The sequence below is a fragment of the Sminthopsis crassicaudata genome, chromosome 2, assembly GCF_048593235.1.
Source record: "Sminthopsis crassicaudata isolate SCR6 chromosome 2, ASM4859323v1, whole genome shotgun sequence".
Lineage (NCBI taxonomy): Eukaryota > Metazoa > Chordata > Mammalia > Dasyuromorphia > Dasyuridae > Sminthopsis > Sminthopsis crassicaudata.
In genome coordinates this window covers 634,776,626-634,789,768 of record NC_133618.1, presented here as the reverse complement: position 1 = coordinate 634,789,768, position 13,143 = coordinate 634,776,626, and the positions used below count along the sequence as shown (strand labels likewise).

General features: G+C 44.1%; 1 protein-coding gene across 4 annotated transcripts in view; it reads left to right on the top strand.

Annotated features, from left to right (window-relative positions):
• HK1 (hexokinase 1) overlaps nucleotides 1-13,143 on the top strand; it is a 112,518-nt gene that overhangs the window by 59,320 nt on the left and 40,055 nt on the right. For all 4 annotated transcript variants that reach the window (XM_074296553.1, XM_074296555.1, XM_074296554.1 and 1 more), the window contains one exon: nucleotides 10,126-10,288. In XM_074296553.1, the coding sequence (XP_074152654.1) occupies nucleotides 10,126-10,288 (163 nt within the window). The remainder of the gene's footprint in view (nucleotides 1-10,125; nucleotides 10,289-13,143) is intronic.

Here is a 13,143-nt window from a genome sequence, read left to right as displayed (position 1 = left end):
GGAGGGGACCCCTCGGTTACAAGGCTTCCTTGGTTAGAGGGGACCAGGGATCGGAGGCACGAAGGCCAGTGACCGCAAGCCCAAAGGAGGGGAGCCAGAGATGGGGGTTTTCCATGGGAGGAAGGCCCTTTCCTCCTCCCAAGCCCCACAGGGAGAAAAGTGCCCTTTTTGTCACTGCAGTGACTTGCGGAATCTGGACCCTGTCTCTGGATGCTCAGGCCTTTGGGGGCAGGCGGAGGCTTTGTTTTTCTCCGCTCCTCCTTCCCCCCTTGCTCCGGTCTGGCTGCTTGGCTGGAAAATGGGATGCAGGAGGTGGGGGCGGGCCCGGAAACTTTTAAGCTGAGTGCGTTCCTGAGTGTGGAGCCAATCGGGTTGGGGTTGTTAGCTGGGAGGCCTGGGCCAGGGGGCCTGGCACACAGCGCAGATGGGGCTGGGCTGGCTTTGGTTTCATTTTGAGAATCTTAAGTTTTCAAGCCCATCTTAGAAATCACCCGCTCCCCCATTTCACAGAGGGGAAAACTGGGAGAAGACTTGGGAGAACATGCCCTCCCCTTTCCTTTTAGTAAATAGAAAACACTTTGTTTACATCTGTTGTTGGTGGTTGTAGTAATGGTAACAGTAGCAGTCATCAGTGGATACATTTTTCTTCTCATCGGGAAAGTTGCCATGGGCTGCTTCTGGTAACATGAAGAGGGCCAAGTCTGCCTCAGTTTCTTCCTTTGTAAAATGGGGATAATTCCTGGGTGGTTGTTTGGTGTGTTTGGAAACTAGGCCATTATTATTACCTATTTCTGAATAGACCTAAATAGGTCCGTATTTTCTCCAGTAGGATGGGAGCTCCTGGCTTTGTGCTTAATACTTTGTTAATTGTTTAATTGCCCCTTTCTTCTGGACCCTATGGTTCATCTGTTGGGAAATTCTGCATCCAGTAGGAAGAGGGGCTGAAGACTATTTTTACCCAATGTAGCTTTTAGGAATAGTTTTCCGAGGTCAGGTCTAGACTAAGCAGGCATTTACTTTGCATCTGCCCAGCCCGGGGCGTAGCATCTGACCACATTTCTCATGCCATTGATGGCCACAGACCACCTGCTCCCTCATTCCTGATGCTGGACATAAGAACTATGACTACTACTAGTATTATGATTACCAGAAACACAACTTTCAGCTCTCCAAGGTGTGTTTACACCCCATATCTGATCTGAACAACAGAGGAGTACTGTGGGCCGCATGGATTCCAGAAACATTCCTTAATCCCTTATTTTGTATCAGGCGGTACACTCCAGGCTGGGGATTGAAATGAAAACTAACAAAGTACCATCCAGACTTATACCAAGTCACCTTGTCATCTGCCTTGTTACCTTCTCTCCTTCCAGAGGAGCAGGAACCAATGGGAACCTCTGGTACCAAGCCCCTTCTCCACAAGTAGGTTAATGCATGGGACCCATGTTTCTCTTTTTAGGAATAGGAACCCTTCAGAGGGATCCTCTAGGTACGGAGCTCCCTCCCCACAAGGAAGTTAAAGCATTTAATTCTGTAACTCTATTGTCTCTCTTCCTACTGCTCCCTTCTTCCTAGCAGGAGTAGGGACCCTCTGATGGGGGCCTCTGGGTAATGCATTTAACTGTAGGCCTCTGCTTTGGAGCAAGTCAGTGAAGGAAAACTCACCCACCTTGTGCTCTCTCTAGCTTCCGTCACATCTCATTTAACCAGTCCTGCTGTATTCTGCTCATCTTTTTGCCCCTCCTCCTCCTATTATCTCATCTCTCTTTCTTGCTTAAGACAGAATAATCCAATCAATATTACTATTATAGCTGCTGGAAAGAACACCATTGATCATCTCTGTCACTACCTAGAAAGAAACTCCCCTTTCTGGTTTATATTTTATCGCCCTCTCTCAACATGAGCTCTTTGAAGGCCGAGATACTTCTTTGTGTCCCCCGCACCTGGCCCAGTGCCTGTTCCCTAGTAGGTGCTTAATAAATGCTTATATTTTGGACTTTTAGGTACATTATAGTCTCATCTTACATTTCAGCATCATTCTGTGGTTTCCCAATAGCAATGTGTGAATCAGGTGGTAGGAAGCATTATTATTCTGCTTTTATAAGTAAGGAAACTGAGGCTCAGGGAGGTGAGTGGCTAGTAAGTGCTCAGGTTTGCACTCAAGTCTCTCCTAATTCAGTCCTATAAGCCTTTATTCAGACCATGCTAACTATTTGGAAGTGTGAGAAAAGGGCCTTAAGGTTGGTAGAAACCAGGTATATATAGGGGCTTTCAGGGTAAGCTAAGGGACTTATATTTTGTTAGGTAGACAGTGGGGGAGGCATTGAGGGGAACAATGTGATCCAGCTATGGACAGGAAGATATCTTCAGCAGCAGGAGAGACAGATAGAGGGAGAGACAGATAGAGACAGAGACAGATGGAAAGACAGATAGGGACAGAGGTAGACAGAGACAGAAACAGAGATAGAGACAGAGATGGATAGATACAGTTAGTCAGACATACAGCCAGTGTGGTAATGTTCTAAGTGCTGAGGATACCAGTATAAAAAAAAGACAATTCCTTCCCTCAAGGAACTTACAATCCAGTGGGGAAAGATAGCACACAGAAGGAAGCTGAAAGTGAGGTGGGAGAGGGTGGACTACTGTACTGGCAAGGCTGATCTTACTACAAGAGGATAGATTATTTTATCCTAATAGTGAGTTTGCTGGGGCATGATGGAAAAAATCCATCAAGAGGAGTCCTGGTATAGTGCAGCCAGAAGAAAAATGGATATAGAGACATTAGGAAGAGGGCTGAGATGTAGGGAGAAGGAGGAAAATTTATTATGGATCTAGGGTAATCAGATTTAGAGCTAGAAATCTCCAACTCATGTCACAAATGAAGAAAGGAAGAAAAGGTCTGCCCACATGGTCTGTCCAAGGTCACCTGATGTTTTATTGGTCAGTGTGGGATAATTCCAGGGGAGATGAACAGGCAGTTGGAAATGTGGGATAAAGTGTTTGGGGAAGAGGAGAGAGCTGGAGAAACAGACTTAGGAGTCAAAGCATAGCAGCCATGGATAGGGCTGAAGTTCCCAGAGGAGAGAGTATAGGGCCTTGAATTCAACAGGCATTTACCATGAATCTCAGAATTGGAGAGTTGGAAGCTCCTTGGAAGCCATCTTGTCCAGCATGGACATTTCTAACAAGTGGTCATCCAGCCTCTGCTGGAAGGAGGCAGAATCCATGAGGCGGCTTGTTCTTCAGTGGTTGTTCAGTCATTTCAGTCACGTCTTGCTCTGACCATATTTGGGGTTTTCTTAGTAAAGATACTAGAATGATTTGTCAATGTCCCCATTTTGCAGATAAGAAACTCAGGCAATGGAGATGAAGTGACTTTTTCAGCTACTGGGACAAGTAGACAGTGTGATGGATAGAGTGCTGAGCCTGGAGTCAGGAAGACTCATGAGCAATGAGGAAATGGAGGCAGAAAGTCTAGAGTTTGCAAATGAAGGGAAGGAAAAAGAGTAGTTGGTCAAGCAGGCTTTATTCAGCATGGACTGTGTCTAGCATGGAGTTAAGCACTGGGGTACTGAAGGATGGGAGAAACGTGAGCATTTTTGCAGATAGACTAGGAAAGAACAAATAGAAAAGGAGACGGAATGCTATGGACATTTATGGAATACCTCTTGTGTACAGTGGTACCACACTTTGGACTTTGGATAGTTTGGTGGTTCTATAATTTCATCAGTGTGGCTCCTCCTTCAAGGGATCCAGATTGCAACCCATCTGTGCCCTCCGTTCTTTGGATCTTCTGTTCAACCTCCCATCTTTCCTCAGCAATGGAGTCCACTTGATGTTTTTGGGGCCTTGCTTGGATTTGGACTGGGAATGTTTGTTAATTGAACTCAAGGACTGAGCCTGTTAGTGCTCATTCTTCCACAACCAGCCCACCATCTTTATTGGTTCACACAGCCTTTCTGAACGTGTTTTTTTAATAATAGCTTTTTATTTTTCAAAATATATACAAAGATAGTTTTCAGCATTCACCCTTGAAAAACATTGTGTTCCAAATTTTTCTCCCTCCCTCCCACTCTCTCCCATAGCCATCAAGTAATCTAATTTAGGTTAAACATGTGCAATTCTTCGAAACATATTTTCCCATTTGTCATGTTACACAAGAAAAACCATATCAAAAGGAAAACATGAGAAAGAAAATAACAAGCAAGCAAATAACAACAAAAAGAAAAAAACAGAAAATGCTAGACTGTGATCCACATTCGTTTCCCAGAGTCCTCTCTCTAAATGCAGACAGCTCTTTCCATCACAAGACTATTGGAATCAGCTCATTGCTGAAAAGAACCAAGTCCATCACAGTTGATCACAGTCTTGTTGCTGCTGTGTACCATGTTCTCTTGGTTCTACTCACTTCACTTAGCATCAGATGTTCATGTAAGTCTTTCCAGGCTTTTCTGAAGCTGAGCATGTTCTTTGTTTCAGTTCTGCTTGGTAATGAGAGGCAGCTGGTGGCTCAGATGGATTAACAATGAACCTGAGATCAGGAAGTCCCGAGTTCAAATCCAGCTTCAGATGTTTCTTAGATATGTGACCCTGGGCAAGCCACTTAACCTGATTGCCTGACAAAATGGATTCCCTGGAAAAGAAAAATGGCAAACCACTTAAGTATCTGCCAAGGAAACCCCAGATGGGTCTTAAAGAATTGCACTTGATTGAAATCATTGAACAATAACCACAAAATGAATGGCAGCCTAGTCAAGACTACTGTCTTCTGTCATCCTTGAAGAGCCAACTTGAATTCTTCAGACCCTTTCTTGTCCCATGATCGGAAGTGGGACAGTACCAGTATGAGCGTGATTGTTAAAGAACTGCTTCTGTTATATTTGCCTACAAGCATTTTAAAACATCTACTTTATATCAGTACCAGGCATAGAAAGTAGAAAAATAAAACAATCCCTATCCACAAGGAGCTTATGATTTAGGTGAGGAGACAACATCTACCTATGTGGGCATATTTAAAATAGATACTTGGGAGTGGGGGAATGAGGAAGGCATGAATAAATGGAGGGATCAGGTAAGGTTTTGTGTTGAAAGAAGTAATTATTCTGAGTCAGGAACACGAGGTGGAGGTGAGAGATGGCATTCTAGGTATGAGGAACAGCCAAGGCATAAGCACAGAGATGAGAGATGAGTGTGTGTGAACAACATGGTCCTTGTGGCTGGATCTTAGGTGTGTGATTGTGTAGAGGAGGGGCAAAGGAACAATGACAAAGTAGGAACGGCCAGGTTCTGATGGCTTTAAAAGCCAAAGAGAATCCTTTGATACTGGAGGTGAAAGGGCGCTCCAGTGTGGCAGGTTACATGACTAGATCCAAGTTTTAGCAAAATCACTTTGACAGCTTTGGAGTAGAGAGAGACTTGAGGCATCCAGAAGGTATTGTAATACTTTGGGTGTGAGTTGAGAAAAGATACCAGAAATTTTGTGACAGTAGAAATGTCAAGATCTTGGTCTTAGAAAAAGGAAGACCTGAGCTCAAATCCTGCCTCAGATGCTTACTATCTGTATATACTAGGAAAACCTCAATTTCCTCATCTATAAAATTAGGATAATGATAGTACCCACCTTAGAGGATTGTTTGAAGAATCACATGAGATAATATATAACTATATATTAACTGTTCCTTTCCTTTTCCTCTGTCTCCTATTATTAATGAACTGAAAGAGAGGAAAGGTAGAGGATAGTATCATGGTAATGAACGTGGTCCACTAAAAGGAAGCTGGTGGATTCTGCAACAAAAAGAGAAGTTTGGAAGAAGGGAGGGTTGGGAAGCAAAAGTTGTGACAGCAGTAGTAGTGAATTATGAGAAGCCTCTAGGATATCCATTTTGAACTATCCAATAGGCAGTTGGTGGAGTGAGATTGGAGCTTGGAAAATAGCCTAGGGTGTAGATATCCAGATCTAGATATAGATCTAGGGTTTATTACTCTTAAGGATAAACCCATATGAACCAACAAGGTCACATTGTTTATAAAAGGCAAGCAGGTCCCTTGTTTCTCCAGAGCTGAGAAAGAGAAGATCGTACAGAGCAAGGGCTTTCAGAAAAATGGAGGAAAAAAAGGTGGGGAACTTGGCTGTGTGTGAAAGGCCCACCAGGCCTTGTAGTACAGGGCTCGAAGAGATGTGGGGGAAGGCAGATGTTCAAGGTGTGGAAAAGGAGACATGTAGAAATCTCCAGGCTCGACCCCTGGGACTTTAGCAAAGTAGGAGGCAAGATCATCTTGAGATGAACCTAAGGAGCGGAAGATGGGGCCCAAACCAGGTAACATTGGTGAGGGCAGGAGGCATAAGTTTGCAGTGTACCTAAATGAAGCTGAAGTTTGTTCTGCTAGGAAGCACAGAGGGGCAGCTGAAGGTCAAGGGGATAAGAACATGAGGGTTGTGAGTGAGTGCATCATTGTAATAGAAGATCACAGGGTTGAGACTAAAGGGAGAGAAGGGAGCTGGGATATGGCTCATGGATGGGGAAATGGGAGATCCTCCTGGCTCTTCACCCCATCATAAACACTCTGAATCATCAGTTCTTAGGGCTGGAAGGGGCTGGAAAAGGCCTCTGAAATACCCCTTTTCTGAGCAGAGATTCATTAAAACTGAGCATCTATTTGGTTTTCCCAAATCATGCCAACCAGAGGGGGGGAAATGCCAAGTGAAGCTTGAGGGATAGGAAAGCAGGGTCTTGGGGGAATTCTGAAGGCTGGAATACGTGACTGAAGCAGCTGAGAAAGATGGAGTACAAAGAATGAGAAGGCATCCCTCTAGAGTGGGAGAGTTGGGAGCTGGGCAGTCACTGTCCGGCAGAAGGTGAAAGAACCAGAGACTGCTGGAAAGGAAAGGACATGGAGAGAGTGAGGTAATGAGCTCTGACCATTAGATAGAAAGGCTCTAAAATTCATCTGGTGCTTAAGAGCTACTGGCAGAGAAAAGGAGATTCATCAGTCTAAATTTTCAGGAAGGGAACCAGGAGAATGTTTAGGGTAAGATTAGCTTAATTATAGTTAGGTCTTAACTCAGTTTAAAGTTCATTTTACAAAGGAGTAGACCGAGACCCATTTAACAAATTTCAAAATGAAATGTTAGCTTTTTTCAATGATCAAGAATTTGGTTTTTTTTCTTTCCTATCTCCCTCATTCGAAGAAAAAAAGGAAGAAAGGAAAGAGAAAAGAAAGAGGGAGGAAGGAAAGAAGGAAGGATGGAGCTAAGGACAGAAAAGAAAGAACAAAGAAAGGGAGGGAAGAAAGGAAAGGAATTTACAGACAAGAAATAAAGAAATTATTGAATTGGCCATGCCCCAAACGGTCTCATTCTGTATACTAACTAGACTCTCAGGTCTCTATTAGGAAATGGGTACATACTTCAGCTTCTGTCCTGTGGCCCATTGAAAAACCAGTCAACATTTGGCTTTTCTCAGCTATTCCTAGTCTCCCTAATTCCAGACTCATATTCATAATTCCAGTACTCATATTCTGGGAATGAGAAGCCTTGGTATATGTAGCAAATGTCTTTTCCTTCTCTGTGATATTCTTTTCTCTGATATTCCTTTTCTTTTTGCTTAGTGCTGGTCTTCTAGCTATTTCAGAGCCTCCAGCTGCTTTGCAAGCTGGGTAATCCCCAAATAAGATTGAAAGGGGATCAATCTATGTGGGAAAGAAAGGAGCCATGGTGACTCTGTTCATGGTGTACCTTCTAAGCCAGCTGGACCTTCCTTAAGGAAGTGCCTCTTATGTACCTATAGAAGTGATAGCAGAGAAGTTCCCTGTCCTGAAGGGGTCCCTAAATCAGCTGGCTGCTTCCTTTCTTTCTTAGATGGCAGCTAGATGGCGCTATGATAGATCACCAGTCCTGAAGTCAGGAGAACCTGAGTTCAAAACTGACCTCAGACACTTAGCACTTCCTAGCTGTGTGACCCTGGAGACTTAACCCCAATTGCCTCAGCATAAAAATAAAAATAAAAATAAAATAAAAGTAGTGTTAGGTAATAGGCTTCTAGGTCTATATATAATAATATAATATAATATAATATAATATAATATAATATAATATAATATAATATAATATAATATAATATAATATAATATAATATAATATAATATAATATAATATAATATAATATAATATAATATAATATAATATAATATAATATAATATAATATAATAGGTCTTCTAGGACCCCTGACTACCTGCTCTTGAGTGCATCTCCTCCCATCTCTTTGCCTCATCTTTGCTCTCCTCCCTCTCTTGTACTTTTCATCTCTTTCTCTCTCTGCCCTGGATCATTCCTGTCATGATCAAGTCTCTTGTAGAAAAGAGAAAAAAGGGTCTTTTTAAAAAAACCTTCAATGCCCCTGAGCACCACCCCACCCTGTTCCACTGCTTCTTTTCCTGCCAAATTTCTTGGAAACAGTCTCCACTTGCCACAGCTCCTCTTATCTCGTGCTCACGCTTCTCTTCCTTTCACTGACTGTCATTGTAAGCCAGGCCTGTGTTGTCAGATCTGGCACCTTCTCTCCTTTCCCATCTCCTCAATCTCCCTGCAGCATATAACCAAGTTGGCCTTCCCTTCCTTGAAACCCTCTCCACCACTTCCACTCCCTAGATAAATGAGATGCGGTAGTGGCAGTTAGCTACAACTGTGATGATCTGGGCAAGCTCCTGAACCTTCCTGTAACTCAGTTTTCTCCTCAGTAAAATGAGGGGAAGGGGCTACTTATACTATAAATAACCTCTAAGATAAAATTGCAATTCCACAAATTACTTAGCCTCTTTGTGCCTCTGTTTCCTTTTTTGTAAAATGAGGCAGTTGTTGGTCTAGATACTTCTAAAGTCCCTTCTAACCCTAAATCTGGGGTCTCTCTAAACCTGTTTCCTTTTCTGTAAAATAAGTGGTTTGATTGGACTAGATGGTCTCTGAAGTCCCTCTTGAACCCTAAATCCCACAATATTGAGATCCCATGAACTGATAGAATCCAATAGAATCCAGTAAGCATATATTAAACACTAATTGTATACAAAGCATATACCAGGAAAACAAGATGAAAAAATCCCTGCCTTCAAAGATTTTCCTGACTTAAAAATTACCTCCTTCATAAAGCCTCCTAGAAAGAAGTCTTCTTATTAAAAAAAAAAAAAATTCCTCTCCTTTATTCCTTCCTCTTTTGTTATATTCTTTTGTATATGGGTCTCACCTTTCTAGACTGTAAGTTACCTGAGGCCAGACCTCTAGAGATCCCAAAGTGTGCTCAGTACAGTGCCTTGCTAGACAGATATAAGGGAATGGAGAGGTCAAGCTGAGATTTTGCAACAATTGCCAAGTCACTGAATGTTAATGGGAGAAAGCAAGGAGGAAGACTGGAAAATGAAGTAGAGCCTTCAGCCTGGATTGCATGTCCTTCAGCACCAAGGATAGGGGAGAAGGGAAGGCATGGCCCCTGGAAATCAAGTTTTAAATTTCTCTCTGATTTTCTCTGTCTCTGTGTCTCTTGTCTCTCTATCTCCCTCCTCCCTGCTTCCCTGGGGAGGCTTATGGTCAGGCCACAAATCTGCTTTCATATCCCCTTTCCATGGGCCAGGCAAACCCAGAGGAACGCCTCTTAGCATGGGCCTATTCCTCCTGCCACATAATCATAACCTAGTTACAGACTTCTGCTGGTTTAGCCTCCCTGCTAGCTCCTATGCCTTGAGAAGTTCACCATGGCTTCCTTTCCTACTGGGTTAGGTACCTCATGAGAGGAAATGCTTAGGATAATAGTGCTTCTCTACTTGTGTGACTTTGAAGAAGACACACACTTGAGCTCTGTCTGACCATAGGCTTGATCATAGTCATTTGGGGGAGGATATCCTGGAATAAAAATCTCTGTGGAAGTGGGATCAGAAGGACTCAGTCAGGGATGAGGAGGGTCAGAAGGCCATCCTGATCCATAGTCTAATTTCCCATTCAGATATTTAATATTTATAAAAATACACAAAATATAATACCCACCTAAGTGGGAAGCCAAGGACCGAATGACCAGTTGTTAGAGCTCAGTAGAAGATTGAGCCTCCTCCATTTAAACTTTCCTTTTCTCTTTTCCTAGATCGACAAGTACCTTTATTCCATGCGGCTCTCAGATGAAAACCTTAATGAAATCACAAAACGATTTAAAAAAGCTATGATAAATGGCCTCTCCAGAAATTATAATATAACTGCTTCGGTGAAGATGCTGCCAACATTTGTCAGATCCATTCCTGATGGCTCAGGTAAGATGGTGGGCATATTATGGAAGAGTGAATCAGGGGAGAAAGAGTTAAAACATAGCACTTCATCATGTTTGCCCTTCAGAAGCATCCTAGGAGGTAGCCATTATTATTGTTATTGGTATAATTAATATTTTCAGCAATGTAACAAGATTGGCCCGTCTCTGCACCCTTGTGGGCTTCTCTGCATCTGTGAATTCTAAGAATTTTTATTGATGTTCATTCTTTACTACTTTGTATAATTTGCCATTCATGGCTAGGCCTGAGAAGGCGAGTCTACCTGGAGCAGGGGGTATACCAGAGGAGCTTTCTGGAGTCATTGCATTGATCACAGGCTCTTCTGCAATATTGTAGAATAATGCAGACACAATTCTTCTATCTGCCCACTTCTCCTGAGACAGTTCATGTGGAGCTTCTCAGGTGGATCCGCTCAACATGTAGAGAAAAGATCCCTTTGAAGTCAGGGGGAAAAAGGATGGGTCATGAGATCATAGACCTGGACCAGAGAGCTACGGAATCCAACCCTGTGGCTCCTGGACCAGAGAGTCTGACCCTGGCTTTATAGAGAATGAAACTGAGGTCCCTTAGGAGGTCGTGACTTGCTCAAAGTCCCGTGTTGTGAGAGGCAGAATTCAAATCCACTTCCTTGGTTGTTCATGGTCTCACCCAGTCTAGTTCTCACCCATGCTTTGGAGAGGTGACCTCCTTGAGGGGCCAGTTAGGGGAAGGCTGGAGGTTGGCTAAGGGTGGGAACAGGGAAGCTTTTGTGGTGGACTGTGACCTGAGCCATCTGGGAATCTGCCCTGTATTGAGGAGACTTCTTGTTCCTGGCCCCATGTGAGCAGCCCCAGGCCATCACTGCTTCATGAGCTGCAGAAACAGACAGATCCTGAGAAGCGCCTGCCAGCTTTCTTGGTGGATGTTCCCATCTGCCTGGTTTCCCCCTCCCTCCCAGGGGCCTTAGGCTTTGAAAGGGGAAGATGCTCAGGAAATGGATGTCAGGGGGAGGGGGCAGCTGCCTCCTCAGGCCTGAAGCACCAGATGGATCAGAGCAGGGATGCTAGTTGGGACTTCCTCTTCCGCCCACAGCCTGCTTTTAGACTGAGAGCTGAGGGAGCCTGTCCATCGAGCTGGAGGGGCGGGTTCAGCCTCTCTGTTTACTCCTGCCGCAGTCTGTGGTCAGTGTTTATCCAAGGGCACAGGCTGGCGGGCAGTGTCTGTGTCAAGGGCACAAGTATTCCTGTGGCAGTTTCACTAGCCATCTCCAAACCATCCGGGGTAGTCCAGCAACCAGTTACTACAGTGGGAGCAGCTTGGAACTGGGGAGTCCTGGGATCTAGGTTCCAATTTCAGCTCTACCACTGGCTCCTTGTGAGGCTTCAGGAAAATCACTCAGCTGCCTTATCTGTCCAATAGAACTGGGGATGCTTTGTCAATCCCTTATGGGGTCAATGATCCTGGGAAATCCTGCACGTTATAGACACTGGGCTAGATGGGCTAGCTGTCAAGCTCTCCCTTCTGTGGGAGACTTTGTGGAGACAGAGATGACTATGCTTGATGATTAGGGTGGGGGGCACTGGAAATTGGAGGTGGGGAATCGCTCCCAGGAGGGGATGACATATGAATTAAGCCTTGAGGAAAGCCAGGATTCTAAAAGATTTGGTACACAAGTCCTGGAGATCCAGGTGTATAGCCCTGGTATAAGAACCCTTTTAAAAATAAAACTAAAACGTTTTATTTGAAGGAGCCTAGAACCTTTATCCCCTCAGGGCCACCCCTTTCTGGAGGTTAGGAGCTTAGCCTAGAGGGAGGATGGGTATGATTAGCCCCAACAAAAGTCACCTGATCTCCACCTAGTGAGGGCAGAGAAGGAAAGATGATCCCCCTGGAAGGTCTGTTTTGCCCTGTCCATCCAGGAAATCAGAGCCTTTTCAGCTGTGACTCCAGCAGGTGCAGCCTGGGCAGGGGTTTTTGAGCTGAGCACCTGCTTTACCCTCCAGACCCAGCTGTTCCCCCTCCCCCTCTCCCGCCTCCCATTGCATGCTGGACTCACTTCCTGAGCAGAAGGAGCCTTGTACCTGGAGGCAAGCACCTGGAGCTTGGAGGGAGAAGGGCAGGGTCACCGTCCAGCTTATGGTCAGGTCACCTGAGTCTGGTCCATGACGCCAAGTGGCAGCAGCCAGGGGGAGGAGAAAGAAGTTTTTATTGATATTTTCCATTTCTTACATCACTATGTCAGGGCGTCCCTCCCTTCCCAGAAAACCATCCCAAAGGAAGGAAAAATAGTCGCCACAACTGATTGATATATTTAAAAGGCCCAATATGAGGTCGCCTACCTGCGGACCTCCCCCTCTCCTTCCAAAGAGTGGGAAGTAGGCCTTCTCTTGTCTCTTAAGCATCTTTTACAAGCAGTTACAAGGATCTCTTCTCCCTCCTGGAGTGGACCTGGCCCTATTGCAATGAGACTTTGGAACCCCTCAAACCCCCCATTTACTGACACTTTTCTAGCTCCTTAGGTCAGTGTGTGTATTCTCAGCTTCCAGGATGGAGCCCCAGAACAGCAAGTCAGATGGTTCTGTTCTACTTCTAAAATATTAATCACAGCTCCAAGTAGAGTAATTAGTCACCAATGGAATTGGTGGTAATCCCGAAGCACCCGAGTAACAATTGAAACTAAATGTGGAGAAATTCCCTTCTCAGATACAGGGCCAGGGAAAAAACTACAAAGGCTTTTGAATGAAAACAGTAACAATAACAATAATAATATAATTGATATTTATAGAGCATATTTTTTCCATTTTTTTATTAATAGCTTTTTATTTACAAAACATATGCATGGGTAGTTTTTCAACTTTGAC